Source organism: Rhagoletis pomonella, unplaced genomic scaffold, assembly GCF_013731165.1.
Source record: "Rhagoletis pomonella isolate Grant_MI unplaced genomic scaffold, Rhpom_1.0 Rhpom_scaffold_00002, whole genome shotgun sequence".
In the NCBI taxonomy this organism is placed as follows: domain Eukaryota; kingdom Metazoa; phylum Arthropoda; class Insecta; order Diptera; family Tephritidae; genus Rhagoletis; species Rhagoletis pomonella.
This window is the reverse complement of record NW_023458556.1, coordinates 95,273,980-95,290,455: the sequence shown is the minus strand read 5'-3', so window position 1 is coordinate 95,290,455 and position 16,476 is coordinate 95,273,980. Positions and strand designations below refer to the sequence as shown.

Below are 16,476 nucleotides of genomic sequence, written 5' to 3'. Positions count from 1 at the left end.
ACTCAGAGTTTGGAGGTAAGTAGTTAGAGGGCAGCCCAATGCCCTAAGTGCAGCTTGTCTGTCACCGCAGACATGTAAACTCATTCCCCTCCACCTAGCCCCACTCAGTGTTATACCGGCATCCGTTTCTTTCTAGTCTGCAGGTGGCCTTTAAGGCTTCCCTACGTAAGAAGAAACAAAGTGACGGTAAGTGCAGCAGTGCATCTAGAGTAGCGCAACGTGTTGTAGAGAAAGCTTCCGTACAGCACACGGCAGTAGTTCTTTGAAGTTTTGCAAGCAGGCTTCCCACTCTCTTGATTCAGAATCTGCTCCACCATTCGTGTTTACATTGCCAAAATGCTGTTAGAGGTTTTGTGTTCCACGTTAGACTTCCACGATAGTTTTGTATACAGAATTACTTCTAGAAACTTCACCTCGGGAGCATTCTGAATTTTGGCTCCTTTAATTGTGAGGGAAATGAGACCATTCAACCTTCTCCGAAGCCTGGTTTCGGACTATGCTTTAATGACGAAATAGCTAACAATACGTCTTTTTCGGACTAGAAAAAGAGTTTTGGTATGTAAATATATTTATTTAGTTTAAAATAAAATAAACAAAAAAAGTGTTTTAATAAATAAATGTTTCAAAACTGGATTTTATTTTATTTCTTCGTCTCTGCACATCGATTTTTTTCAAAAGGTTCAAATTTGATTACACTGTGGAACAAATTCAGGTTAGCAAAAGTTAGGTCGATTCTGAGAGTGAGGGGTGAAAATAGAGGCTAAATTAGAAGACCCGTATCGCGGCGTTTGTTTATGTTGGTTCGAATTTTTTTTTAATCGACCTTCGAACTTTGCAGTCAAATGCAATAAATTTCTTCCCCTTCTTCCTCTTTTTCCTCGTCTTCCTCTTTTTTGTTTCCAACCACCGCACAGGTAGCGATTTTTATTTATTTCGTACAAGCGAACTAATATCAAAAATAAAGATTCAGTTAAGACTCGAAACTCAGCCGAAGCTGATGTCTTTTAATTTTCGCTCGGTCGTGATAAAATTCACTATTAATTTTTTTGGAACTTATTTCATTTTGTGAGTGATTTAAGTTAAGTGCATCGGTTTCATAAAAATAACAAAAACAACATTGTATAATATATATTGTATTAAAAATGTCGGAACCAAAATATAAAATGGACCATTTTTTTAATGTTTGTGGACGTTTCATAGCAAGCGATGAAAAATGTGGCAATGCGAGTGATTGTTTTTTTGGAAGCCTATAAACAATATTTCTCGCAAGAGTTTATCACTGACGTAAACTATGCCCCTAAAAAGTTTGCTTTAATTGCTATTCAAGTGTTATGCAATGGAAAAGTGAAAAGAAGAAGGCTATGCCTTTTGGCATACCAATGATGTGGTTAGACAACAGCCCGCATCAACAAGAAAATTGCTATGGATGTATCAACTACCATAAAACTTTGAATAGAAGGAAAGCAAAGAATACAACTTATGTAGCAGTGCCAAGTGTCCAATTACCATTACCGCACTCAGAATTCGTTCCAGTACCAACATACCGAAGTATTGATCTTCAAACAGATATCAGTACTGCATCCGCCGCTGCTATATCCATGCATTTCTTCTCAGAATACGACCCTGGTGAAGGTACATCCTATGAAACATCAAAGGACCCAATCTTAGTCACTCAAAAGCAATTGGATGCAATTGTTGCAATTTTGTGTTTGACTCAGAAAAAATCAGAACAACTGGCTTCATTTTTGAAAGGAAATAATTTGCTGGCGAAAGGTACCAAAGTAACAGCATATCGAAAACGCCAAAAAGAGTTAGAAAAGTTCTTCAATGTGAATGATGCACAAAATTTCGCTTATTGCAACGATATCGAAAAGTTAATGGAGACGATAGGGTTAACCTATAAAAAAGATGATTGGCGTTTATTCATCGATAGTTCACTAATCAGCTTAAAAGTTGTGCTTTTGCACAAGACGAATAGAATGCCTTCTGTTCCAATTGCGTATATCACTGACACTAGTGAAAATTTTGATAATTTAAAACACATTCTGGAAGTAGTCAAATATAACGAACACCAGTGGCGCATTTGCTGCGACCTCAAAATAGTTTCATTGATTACAGGCTTAACAGCATCTGGCCGTCCAAAATATCCGTGTTTTTTGTGCGATTGGGATTCACGATACGGAGAAGGTATTAAAGGAAGGAACCAGTACAAACAGCATAACTGGAATAGTCGCATTGGACGGAAATGGCCTAAAGACAATAGGCTACACGAAAGTCTAGTTCCTGAAATGAAAATTTTGTTGCCGTTGCTCCACATTAAACTTGGCATTGCTAAAATTTTTTTGAAATGTATCGCAAAAAGACCAGCAGTATTCAACCGCCTAAAAGACATTTTCCCAAGACTAAGTAACGCCAAAATTCAGGAAGGGGTTGTTAATGGTCCCGACATACGGAAACTAATGAGTCGTCGAGATTTTGACCAAGTTCTGACAGACCGAGAATTAAATGCATGGCTCGCATTTAAAGCAGTCATAAAAGGACTTTTGGGTAAAGAACGCAAAGACAACTACAGGCAATCTGTTGCAAACATGTTGGCAGCTTTCGATGAATTTGGGGTTAATATGTCGTACAAAATTCATCTCTTGCATCAGCATCTTGATCAACTCGCTCAACAGTTGCCAACTGAATCTGATGAGCAAGGCGAACGTTATCACCAAACTGCGCTTCCATTTGAAATAAGGTAACTATAGAGTGTGCATATTTTGAATTCCTAGATTTTTATAATATCTTTGTCAGAGTGCACAATTTAAACATGTTAACGATTGAAAACTATTTTCGTTTCAGGTACAGAGGAAAGAAATCTCCAGATGCAATACTCGCTGAAATTTGTTGGTGGTATAAAAACACCTTTGAAGAAGAGGAAGACGAGGAAAAAGAGGAAGAAGGGGAAGACAAAGAAGAAATTCCAGAATATCTGTTGGACGAAATTATCGACCTTTCTGATGATGATGACGATGACCAAGATATTAGAGCGAGCAGTGATGTTGATCCACAGCCGCCTGCTAAACGGCAACTGGCCAAATCATTAATTTAATTTATTTAATTTTTTTACTTAAAACTTTTCATAACTAATATTTCAAAATTATATTTTTTTCCATACTTTTATAAATTCTTTTTCAATGTTTCTTCAAAACCAACACTGAAAAAATTGGTACATAAGAAATGAGAAGCAAATTAATATTAAGCTGGAAAACGCAAGTTTTGTATTATGATTGTTTTCTTTTCAAATGAAATTTATTGAAGAAACTGAGAAGCATATTATAGATCAAACAGAAAGCAAAAAAGACTCAGTTTTGTGGAAAATATGTTCAAAAAGCATGAAAAAAAATTTCCAACATTTTGCTTCATAAGCACTACAAAAATTTTCTAAATAAATTTTTTTTTTTAATTTTAATTATTGCACAGGTCTGTAGCAATAATTTGGCTTTAACAGATTGAAAAAATATCAATTAGTCGACGAGTTATAGCCAAAAAACCATATAAACAATATGCTGAAAATCGGCATTTGACTGCAAAGTTCGAAGGTCGATTAAAAAAAAATTCGAACTAATAAACAAACGGGTCTTCTAATTTAGCCTCTATTTTCACCCCTCACTCTCAGAATCGACCTAACTTTTGCTATCCTGAATTTGTTCCACAGTGTTATCAACACATCAACTTGCAATTTTTGTATGCACATTTTACTCTTTTATTAAATCCCAAATATTTAAAGGAAAATCTTCCCTATCAAAAAAATTTTAATGTGGCAAAGCTATGCTTAATGTTTACATCTGGAGAAATGTCAAAAATCTGCTTTATAATCAAAAAATAGTAGTAATAAAACTACCTTCTTTTTTGTATCATGTCATACTGTATTCATGAAACATTTCATTTTGACGTAATTCTCCTCCGATATTACATATTTATAATAAAAATGCTAATGCTGCTCTGTGACACATTTACTTAAAATTATTCTCCACTGACCGCTGGTAACTTAATTTTCTTTGCGAATATTGCTTATTTATTACTATGTTTATACGCACGTATTATTTGCAAATAAAAATTTGCAAAATGTTAAACTTTGCCGCATAAACACAAAGTTAATTTTTTATTTGTAAATAACTCGGGCTCGGAATCTCATGCAAATGCATGTATTTATTGGCGCTATTAAAATCGAAATGTTTAAGTTATCTTTACGAATAGTTAGTTAGTGCATATTTTTGCATATTTCGCAGTAAATGCATGATTTTGCATATTTTGCAAAAAATTCCGGTTTTTTCATATTTATTGCGAATATTTTACAATAAATGCATGTGGTTTTCGTATATATTTTTTACAACCATTTAAATTTAGTTCGAAATCTCTTGTCAAAAAAAAACACACAAGTTTATCTTAAATATTCATCGGAATATCTTCTCAGATAGCCAAGCGGACATTGAGGTACTCTCTTCTACCTCTGTTAGATCTCAACTAGTGGAAGACTATAGGAGAGAGCTGGCCTATATCTCTGATCAACACGAAACTACCCTAATATGGTTCCTGACGCATAGCGACATTTACGGAAAGATGGCAGCGGACGAACTTGCAAGGTGCGGCTGGGCACTGAATGTGTCCCACGCGGTGGACATGGGCGCTTCGCTCAGGTAGATAAAAGCAACAGTTACCGAAATTTATCACTCCAAGGCTAAGCAGAGGTGGAACTGTGCAGGATCATACAGGATTACTCGGCAGTTCTGGGTGTCCTACGACCCACTTAGACCAAAGCTCTCTTAGGAATGAGCACAGAAGATACCTACTAACATACTGCAGTGTGCACAGAGCACTGATCCTTTGTTGCAATGACTCTGGCGAGTGTCCAGCCTTTGCAAAGATGAGGCTAAAGACAGTCTGCAAGCCATTCCTGCAGAATGTTTTAGAGTGGAGCTGCCTCTCTCTGTATGACGTCCTGAAATTCATTAAAGCCGCCAAATGGCTTTAGATTGCACGAGTTGTGGAATCAAGATGGCAAACTTTCTCAACTGTTTATTTACACGAGATTGTCACCCCTATTCTGCAACACTTTCGCATTCGGATTTTTTCGGACGAATCGTAGAAATGGTATGCTGCAACCCGAATCGTATCTTCGAACTTTCGAAATTCGTAACAATGGCATTAGTGGTGTTTATTTAAACAGATAAATTTGCCTTTCGCAAATACGTATATTTTTATCCACTGCTTTATATAAACGAGCTAAAAAGAATCTTTGTTGCCCCTTATCGAGAAACTTGAGTCCGGTTTAATTATTTGTACAATGATTTTCGGTTGTTGTGTCCAAACGCATAACCCGAATCCAAAAACTTTAACATACACGTGTAATCAAAGGATTAAACCTTTATTTAAAATATATGTTTCAAATTATTAATAAATTCGGTTTGCACTACGCACTTTTTTTGCAAATTTCGATGTGGGTTCTGCGCAAAAATACTGTGATATGCACAAGAAATATTGTATACCTTTAGTAAGAGTTATAATCCCTAAGCGTGGCCGAAGGAAGAAGCAAGGGCAACAGGTGATGGACCTAACAAAATGCATGTTTTCAATGGCTTGGAAGAAGCTGTTATTGTATTACCTGGATTGGGAACCAGTTTTGCAGGCATAGAAGGAGTTCTGGCTTGTGGTTCAACAATTCAACCAGAAGCTCACATAGATGCGCCCATGGCTACTATGCCCGGCAGCTCCGTATACCTTCGTGAGTCCATTACCATAGCGCGCTCTTACTCCGCTGCTATAACTGCAAATGCATCAGAATCAGTGTTGCCACAAAATTTTTTTATTTTTTATCAAAATCACTGAAAAAAGTTACCAAATTCAACAAAAAATTACCAAACTTATTTTATGTGCAGAACTGTACAAATATACATATCTGCATCAAAAAGAAAATTTTGAAAAAAATGTCGCTTACGTTATTTTGGCAGTTAGGGCTCGATATGTCTGTACATATGTATATCCGAGGGTACCTAGCTTTTCAGGCAATCAGCGCTCTATTAACCTAACATTTTTTCGAGAGTTTGTTGAATTTTTTAAATATTGAACAAAGTTTGAAATTTGAATTTTTTTGAGTTCTGTTAAAGAAAGAACAATATTTTTATAAAAAATAACCAAAATTAAATAACAAAAACATAACATGTTAAAACTTATCAAAATATGGTGCGGTTATAATTTTTTCGACCACTGTATGTAAACAAGTGACAAAAAATATATCAAAGATTCAACGCTTGAAGGAAAGCTTTCGACTCACACATAGACAGAGTGAAGTCCCCCGCTGAATGCCGTAGGTTTTTAACGAGAACGTACATATTTGCGTAAAATTCCACTGATATATATGGTTGCCGGGTACACCGGAAAATTGATGGTAATTGAAAAGCTGACGAGCTGACAGGGAAAGGTAGGTCCACCCAAAACCTTCCAGGAAAGGACACGGTGGATATACTTAGCAATAGCCACTTTCAAGCGATTTGTTAAAGAACAAACCATCCTAGTAGACAAGGAACGCAGGAGCAACTTTCGCCTTGCGAAACTTTCAGGATTACCTGGTATTTCTATAAAAGGAAACGCTTACGGTCCACTTACTAATGTGGAATTAGAACCAATATTGACCTATTTGACATGTAAGACCGAATCGAAAAAGTTACCAAATTGAAAAATAAATTACCAAATTACCAAACTTCATAAATAAAGAAAAAAACAACCAATTTTGGTTAAAAATTACCAAGGCGGTAACGCTGATTCAGAATCCATAATTTTCCTCAAAATATTTAAAATCAATCAATTTTACTATAAACAAGCACATGATGAGTGTTTTTTTAATTCGTTTCCTCTTTGTTTTCCTTCATACAGCTGAGTTCGAAAAACAACTGACAGCTGGCAATGCTGCACATGTTTCCGCAAGAGTTGCAGCATGTCGATTTTTCGTTTTTCGTAACGTAACTACGAATAACGAATTACGAAAATTCGGGTTCTAGAATAAGGGTGTGTATCTAACTGCTTGATTATTAACTAATTTTATCCATAAATATGTATTGTATTTTGAAGTGGATTGTTTTCGTTATTTTCTTGTTAAAATACATGTGTTATTTATTTTTTTACCAGCAATAATATATTAGGAAAATTTTTAATTGCATATTTTACTTCTTTTTGGCGCATATTTTCGATTTTTTAGTGCATGAGATTCCGAGCCCTATAAATAACTAAGTCACGCAAATAAATATTGATTAGTGGTACTATTTGTAAATAAGCGCAAGACGTTGCCATTCGTAGGTTTATTTTCTTTTTCAATGATCCGTTGCGAATCAAGAGTTTTGTGTTAAGATGACATCGATTTGTTAGTGCATATTCTTACACATTTTTCCTTAAACGCCGTTTGTCTAGAACTGAGGAATCACTCCACAATTGCAAGAGCATTGATGATTCCATGCAACTATTGGGTACTGATTTCGTCGAAAATTATTTTAATGTCACTGACGCAGCGCCATATATCGAGCCCTAACCGCCCAAAAAACGTAAGCGACATTTTTTTCAAAACTTTTTTTTGATGCAGAATTACGGCTGGTATTATCACTTGCGAAGCGAATAAAAATATCGGCGAACTTCGAAGTCTCGAATTATGAAATGCGAATCAGTGTTGCCGCGAATCCTTTTTAGTGGTAGCCAAATTCCTTTAAATAAAAGCTAAAAAAGAGCTAAAAAAAGTCGTTGTGGCTAAAAATCGTAGCTAAAATTTTTTACTTACATATATGTACATATATAAGTATACACGCAAACATTTTCAAGAAGTAATGGTATAGAAAAACAATGAACTCTGGAAAAAAGCAAATATTTTATCCAACCAAAAACTTTTTTGTGTAAAAGGGGAAACATACCACACCGGCTTGCTGGCTCCAGCTTATAACTTACCAGCATGCTGGTTCAATATTTATTTCTTTAAAAATGAGCTCGAGGAAAAATCGAAATGATTAGAGCCGAAATTTCATAATTTTTCTAACATTTTCTTAAACATTGTTTTTTTTCTTAATTCACAACTGCACTATCGTAAACTAATCTTCCAACACGGCTTTGACTTATATAGTGCAAGAATTTCCGCCAAAATACGTTTTACTTTGAAAATTGAGCTAATTTCACCACTCACGACACCAGCAGCTGGTACAATCACACCACAAGAACATACACAGTCAAACGGCTTGATGGGCCATTTAACAAATTAAGGGCCGTAAGTTAACAGCCTTAACACTTTTACAGTATGTATGTATAAAAAGGTAAGGAACATACAATACATATATGTATATATATCAGTCTTTCTTAGTTTAAAAATTCATCTCTTACATAAATGAAAAAAAATTACATCAAATTAAGCATATACAACTTTTTCATGCCAAGTATAAGTAAATTCTCCAAAGGGCTAAAAATGGGCTAGGGGCAATTTTAAATTTATGTGGCCAAAAAAAGTATGTGGTAGCTAAATCTAGCCACCAAAGGGGTAAAACGGCAACACTGATGCGAATCACCGGCGAATTCGCCGCAAAATGGCAAACGAGTGGCGAAAATGAATTTCTTGTATTACCACTAGCGAAAAAATGACATTCGCTTCGCCTTAGCTGTCAAAATTTGGCGACTGTTATCTCGATTCGCACTTCAAAATGGAAAAGACGTTAGTAATTGGTTTTATATGTACATAATTTCATTAAATACAATACATTTTTCAGAATAAAACGAACAACAACGCCACAGTTTGAAAAGCTAGTGGAAATCATGCAAAATAATCCAACGTCAACTCAGACGAGAAGAAAAATGACAGTGGAGGACCCCGAAAACATACGTTTAAGTGCATTGGAGAGGCAGTCCGAGGTGCAAGAAGTTCTTTGCTCCACTAATTTGCATATAAATTCAGATTATATATAGCCCATTTAGTTTTGGTATATTAATGTGCAAAAATTAAGTGGAAAAAAATCGCGTTGATTTTTAATAATTTTTTCTGACAGTTCCACGCGTTTTCCTCCATACAAAGAATGAGTGAAACTATTTATATACTGATTACCAGGGAACGGATTTTATGGAAATCGTCTTTTTTCTGCTAAAGAGATAGAGTATATTCGATTAAGAATGTCCACGATTTAGCTTTCCCTGATTCCATATATAACATTTGATGTTGCCTTTTTCTGCCTTTTTTAAGATATTTGCCTTTTTTAAGATATTTGCCTTTTTTGCCTTTTCTACCTTTAAAAAAGTGATTATAGCATTTACAATTTTTTTTTAAAGAATACAAAATATACACATGCCCATGCGGATTATAGAAGCGCAAGGACCTCTTGCCAAATTGGTGTTGGAAAAATTCAAAGCCGTTTTCTCAGCTAACGTAGGCTTGGAGACAATAAGGGGTGTGGATAAAATTGCAAAGGGTGAGGAAAACGCCCTTATTCCTGATAATATGAACGTTTCAAACGTTCCATATTTAAATTGGGCTCCACTTTTATCAACTTGCGTCGAGCGCACATTTAGTACATTCAAGGCTTTTCTTCGCGAAAATCGAATGAAAATGCTGCCCGAAAACTTCAAAATGCATCTTGTGGTTCAATGTTATTACAACTATACAGATTAAAGTTTTATGAATTAGAAACTCGAAAGGATAAAATAGTCAAAGATTCAAAGTACAAATTTTTCATATAATGAAACTAGTTCATAGTTTTTCTCTTTTTACTTGTAATATAAACATTTCTAAAATAAATGTATTTTTTTGATTGGTCTTCGTATTTTCTGTCTTTTTTTAGTGCTTTATTTTGCTTTTTTTGCAATACCTGTGCCTTTTCCTGCCTTTTTCGCTATTTTGTTTTGCCTTTTTTGCAATATCTAGTGCCTTTTCCTGCCTTTTTCGCTATTTTATTTTGCCTTTTCCAGCCTATTTCGTTATTTTTTTTTTTTTTATAGGCTTTTAGGTCCTAAAAATCCGTTCCCTGCTGATTACAAAGTTGAAAATTTTGATGAAAATTCGGGGAATTTTTCTTAATTTTGTATAAAGCTTGAAACCTTGGTTTATATGAAAGTTAGATATGAATCTGATTTAAAATTTAGTTAACACATACATGTTTCACTTATTCATATTGAGCAATTATTAAGTTTTATTGCAAAATGGTGGTTTATAGACTTGCATTCTAACAATAACACAAAATATTTCGCTAAATACTTACATTGACGACGGCATATCTGTAGGATTAGAGTTATCTCTAATAACCCGACATTGTCGTAGTAAATTAACCGTGGTCTGCTCCCTGTAATCATCCTCGAAATACAGATCCACGGAATTAAGCATTTAAATTTTGAATTTATTTGTTTTTCTTTAGTACCGATATTTCTTGTTTACAAAAACTTTGCTTTGAAACGTCAAAGTTGTAAAATTTGGATGAACCCATTTGTCAAATACACGTTTTTTGGTATGGCAACAGCAAATACAAGCGAATGTGTTCATTCACCACTCATAATACCAATGCCCACAATTTTCGCCTGAGCATTCGCTTCGCCAAACACATTCGCTTCGCAACTCATAATACCACTCTACATCTTACTGTCGCTTACGTTTTTTTGCGGTTAGGGTTCGATATGGTATAATCAGCAAAGACGCTGAAGGTATTTTACCCAAAGTTCCTGCACGTTACTTGTTTGGCACGCAATGCACCGAGTGGCCGAAGATGTAAGAGCTCGCTTCAGTGATGTTGACGAATTAATATCGAATGGGAAAAAATATTTTTAAAATCGGGTTTGCGCGTTGAAGCTTCTAAGAACATATATTCCAATATCGCTTTTCCGCCACAGCCAATATTAACGAGATTGGGAACCTCGTTAGAGGCAGCAAAATATTATTGCCTACATCTTAAGGAATGTCAAACCTTTCTTAAAGATCTAAATGATAGTGACGCTTCTTCAATATTGAAGGCGAAAAAAGCAATAGCTTTAAATTCGATTGAAGCACGGTTAGTCTATATCAATGAAAACTACAGCTTCTTGTCGGAAATAATAACTAAATTGGAAGGAAAAAAATCACTGGTTGAACAAGTGCATCTTGTGGAGACTGCCGTTACTACTATTCAAGGTGTGCAGGGTGAACTTGGGCCAAAAATCAAGGAAAAATTGGGTACCATTCTACAAAAAATAAGGCGTAAATTTTTACCAAATAAGAGGAATAAATATTTAATAAAGAACTATTTCACTTAAGCCTAACCAACTTTTGGTCGCTCGGAGCTAATTTGGAACGCGTCCTAAAATATTTTCATGGACGGTAAATGCAACCCTGGCTGCAGCATTAATGAGCTGAAAATCAAAACAAATGGTTTTAAATATTTCTGAAGACTATCTATAGCTGCTTCTGCATCATCAAAATTGAGAGCTGTGCCAGCGAACATCGCGTATTTCTCCGCCTTCCTTATTAGCAAACAACGTACGTTCTTTGTTATTAGCTCATGTATGGTATATATATATATTCGATTAGGCCGTGCTCGAAGCATATATGGCTCGAAACCACCAGGTTTTTCTTTATTTGCTGGAGGACTTGACAATTTGCTCGGATTATTAAGAACCTCATCTGCGGTAGGTGGAGGGCTATGTGGTGAAGGCTTTGAAACTGATATTGGTACCGTTTCTCCATCAGCTAGGGGATCATTCGGTATGGAGGTGATTTCAGGATAACCTTTACTATCGCATGAGGCAATAGCTTTAGCGCCACCACTAGCGCCAAATTTACCACCTTCGTTGGCTACCGGTCCCGTCAATGGAATTTCGACATTATTCTTAGGCAATTGTGAATACAAGCTGCCTACCATTTGGCATATTTGCGGTTTAACGACTCTTCGGAAAGTTCGCCAAATGTTTGGAGCACATCGTAAATAACCACAGTATTTACAGTAATAAACCTTTTTGAGTACTCCTCGGGGGTAAAATCTGATCAGGGTTGATAATGAGAAGGAGCATGAATTTCGTTGATTCAGAGTTAAAATTACTGTGGTATGAAAGGGAGCAACAGCCGTACTATGGCAGAGTGGCACAAGTCATGACTGTAAAAGTGACCGAAATTAATTACAAATGTGTAAAAATATTGCAAATTATTGTCTATTATTATAGATACCAAAGAATGTAAATCTATAAGAGGAGACAACACGTTATAATTGTAGCGAGTGTGAACATCAGGAGCATGCCTTCTCTTCTCATCTAACCACAAAACGTATTTGGGCAAAAGAGAAAGCACGCTCCTGATGTTCCCACTCGTTACAATTATAACGTGTTGTCTCGCTGACGTGTGGCGAGTGAGTCTAGAAGGTTTGCAAGAGGAATTCGCGTCCGTTTTGACATCAAGTTTCGTAAATGAATTCGCCGCACATTTGATGTCGCGGCGACAAAGAACGTGAAAGAAATAGTAATCGATGATAGAAATAAAGAAATGAAATAACAAAAAAGATGGCCGCGACTCCTTTTGTTTATTTTCCGTCGGCATTTAACATGCGCCTGTGCGTAGATTTTCTTTATTTTGTAATTTTGAACAAATGTAAGGAAATTAAATGCATGCGCTATGCAAGAGCTTTACAAACTTCCTTTTTAATATGGAAGTTGTAAAGTTGTAATTTATGAACGTAATATCCCTTTTAATTAACAAATAAAATAATAAACTGAACATGCAAAATTCGTAAATAATTTAAACCAATTTGTACAAATGTACTCATGCGATTTCCCTCCTAACATATCTACATTCATGCAAATATACGTACAGTGAAACCCGCTTAAGTACCTAACCCGCTTAAGTATCCAACATTTTTGGGCAATGTGAATTTGTGAATGTAATCTGAAGAAAATCCCGCTCTTAAGTACCTCCCCGCTTAGTTACCCAACCCGCCTAAGTACCTAAATTTTTCGTACCCCATTTACCATTTTACCTATAATTTTCCCCTTTTAATTGCTCTTTTAAAATTCCTTAAAATATTAACATTTTTATATATATTAACATTAACGATAGTGCCACCATCGATAGTCTCCATGTTTCAGAAAAAAACTATCCTTACTCGTTGATAGTTTCCAGCAATACTATCGATAGTGTCCAACGCTACAATCGATAGTACTATCGATAGTCAATGTAATGTTAAAAACTCTTCCAAATTAACAGGGACGGCTTCGAAAAACAAAATATTGGAAATATAAACGCACGTTGGGCCGTTTTCTTAAGTAACTTTTAACTTTAAAATTCACTTTATGTTTAAATATTGCTTTATCATGTATAGTTCTGTCTAAGTAAAGCATTTTATTATCGATTTTTTTTTTTTATTTACATATCTATTACTGCAGCTTACAATTAAAAATAAAATGATGAGCCTAGTAAAGAAAGCTTCTTCTTATGATCTATAACACATGGCAACAAAAATGGGGAAAAATTTGTTGCGGCAAATGTTACAGCTTTTTTTGATTGACTTGTCAGTGCTGATTACGAATTCATGAGCATAAGGTTTCCATCAGCTCCAGATTTTGTGAAAAAGGAAGTCAAAATGTCAAAAAATCGGGTTTTTTGGCAATATTTTAGAAGCTCTAGCAAAGAATCAAAAGGCGGTATTAAAGCTAGAAGTCCCGACTACTATCCCTGAAAATACCATCCCTACACCTTGACCTGCTGGTCACTTATAGTCATTTATTGAACAGCAAAACCTGATTTTGTGCGAAGTTTGAGTACCCACCGCAATTAAACAAAAGGGGATAGAGCCTTCCACTTGGGCTGAAATTAAGGTTTGAACTTTAGACTACAATCGCTTAAAATACCATCCCTGAACCTTAACCCTAAGGTCACTTATAGTTATTTATTTAACAGCAAAAACTGATTTTGGCAAAACTTATTTATTTTTTTCAATAGCACAGTATTTATTCCAGTATTTTTATATTGCTCAATAAATGACTTTTAGTGACCATCAGGTCAAGGTGCAGGGGTAGTAGCCGAGAGTTATAGCTTTAATTTAAGCCCCAGTTAAAGGTTCTAAAGGTTGTTTTTTGTAGTAGACCTAAAATATTGCAAAAAACGCGATTTTTTGACACTTTGACCACGTTTTTCGTAAAATCTGGAGCTGATGGAAACTTTATGCTTACGGACTCGTAATAAGCATAAAAAAGTCTATGAAAAAGAGCTTTATCATTTGCCGCAACAAAATCACTGTTGCCTTGTTTAATTGTTGCTTATTATAAATTTTCTAATATGATATATTTTGTTTAAATTTCGTAATATAATTTTTTGATTTGTTTACAGCCAAGAAGGTCGGCGAAAACCCTCCGGCTGAACCCTCCACGAGGGTGCCGACTGGTAATGGGCACTACAGTTTAGTTGGAGGTCTGGGAAAACCGGTATCTAACCGTTTCTCGGCTGGGGCTGCGACGTCAGCTCCGCCTAGGGAATTTAGACCCCAAAACTTACACACCTCAACCCAGGGGCGGGGTGCGGCACCTGCTTCCAGGATAAACCGGCAGGATGCTGCTGATATACCCAGCAGCTCAAAGAACGTTGCAACCACAGGTCAGTGGGGGGCGGCTAAACATGTCCGCCCCTCTAAGCAGGCCTACTACGAGAGAAAGGCGGCCATTAGGGTCGTTAATAGGATAGGGGACCTGCCGACAGAACAGCTGACGGAGGAACAAATCCAGTCATTGGACTGGGCGAGGGGAGTGGTAGCCAGCTTGGGAAAACCGGCAGGCACTGCTCCAAAGAGGCAACGATCTGCTGAACAGGCAGGGGATAGGGTCGCCAAAAGACAGAGAACGGGTGGCCATAAATACCCCTCCTTCAGGGACGTTGTTAAGGGAGGCGGTGAGGTACTGGCCATCATTGACAGAGGGGAGGAGGAGGGGACCATTCCGAAGGATAAATGCAGGCAGGTGGAGGAGGCTATTGCCGAAATCTACCTCCAGGTCTTAGAGAAAAACCCTGGACCTCCTCCTCTCTGCCATGATTCCGGTTGGTATCAAGGTAGGGCAAAGCTCATCGCTTGCGAGGACCATAGGTCAGCCCAGCTCTACAGGTTGGCCGTTATCAAGGTAGGTGAGGTTTGGCCGGGAACCAAACTAGAGGCGGTCAGCAAGGAAGATATTCCTAGCAGACCTAGGGCTCGGGTTTGGATTCCGGCTAAACCAGCCGAGCCTGAAAAAATAGAGCGGATCTTTAGATCCTGCAATAAGGACCTGCCAACACACAATTGGAAGGTGGGGAAGATCGAAGAGCCGACAGAAAACAGAAGGCAGGTGTTGCTGATCCTCAACGCCGAATCGCTCGCCCCATTTGCGCAGAAGGATTGGGTAGTCAGATTCGGGTTTGTTGACGCAACCGTTCGAATCTACCGCAGCGACGAGCCGGACTTGGACCTTAATGAGGAGTCCGGCATGCGCAGTGGTGGTGAAGAACGGTATGAAGAGGATCTCCTCGCCGATGACACCGAGGGTGAGGAGATCGAGGAGGCGGACGTAGATGTCACAATGGTGGAGGTAAATCGGACGGATTCTTATGAAGCTGATCCAGATCAACCTCCACCATTCTAAACTCGCGTCCGCGAATCTTGACGTCCGCCTGGCTGCCGGTGAACTTGACGTTTCCCTCATCCAGGAGCCGTGGATACTCGGCAACAAAATCGCGGGCTTGGGGTGAAGGGCTTTAAGCTAATTGCCGCACAAAATGCAGGTAAGACTCGAGCTTGCATATTAGCAAGGAACAACTTAAACATCTTCCTGCTTCTACAGCTCAGTGACGGCGATTTGGTAGCGGCAAGCATAGAACTGGATAAAACCAGCTTCTGGGTAGCCTCTGCCTACATGGCCCATGATAAGGACGCACCACCAGAGGCGGTTCGGACGTTAGTCAAGGAAGCAGCCTATAAGAAAAAACAACTGGTTGTCTCCTGCGACGCTAATGCTCACAATTCGATGTGGGGGAGCACGGACACGAACGCTAGAGGTGAGTCGATACTAGACTTCATTCTAGGGAATAAACTTAGTGTCTTGAATTTAGGCTCAGAGCCTACCTTTACAACAAAGAGTAGAGAGGAAGTTTTGGACACAACCCTGACTTCGGACTCGTTTGTCCATAAAATCAAGAGATGGAGAGTACTTAGTGAAAAGTCTTACTCTGACCATTGTTATATTCAATTCGAAATAGATCTTAAGACCCCCCAAGTTAGGGAGTTCAGAAATGTGCGAAATACCGACTGGGGGGTTTACAACAAAAAACTGAGGACCTTATTGCCAAAGATACCTCCCCAGGATCCCGCCACGCGGGTGGAATTGGACGGGTTGGTTAATCAGGTCACTAAAGCCGTGAATAGTTCTTTGTCAGCCGGATGCCCGGTTGTTAGATACAGGGGGAAAAACAAACCACGTTGGTGGTCAAAACAATTATCCTCGATA

General features: G+C 37.4%; 1 protein-coding gene and 1 pseudogene across 1 annotated transcript; one reads left to right on the top strand and one right to left on the bottom strand.

The window, feature by feature from the left end:
* The first annotated feature begins 1,344 nt into the window (after positions 1-1,344).
* LOC118756163 lies at positions 1,345-10,573 on the top strand. The gene is made up of 3 exons (XM_036490946.1): positions 1,345-1,566; positions 1,615-2,187; positions 10,410-10,573. The coding sequence occupies exons 1-3, from the start codon at positions 1,362-1,364 to the stop codon at positions 10,571-10,573; spliced, it is 942 nt and encodes a 313-aa protein (XP_036346839.1). The 5' UTR covers positions 1,345-1,361.
* A 748-nt stretch (positions 10,574-11,321) lies between these two features.
* On the bottom strand, positions 11,322-15,610 carry LOC118756157 (annotated as a pseudogene).
* Positions 15,611-16,476: the final 866 nt, after the last annotated feature.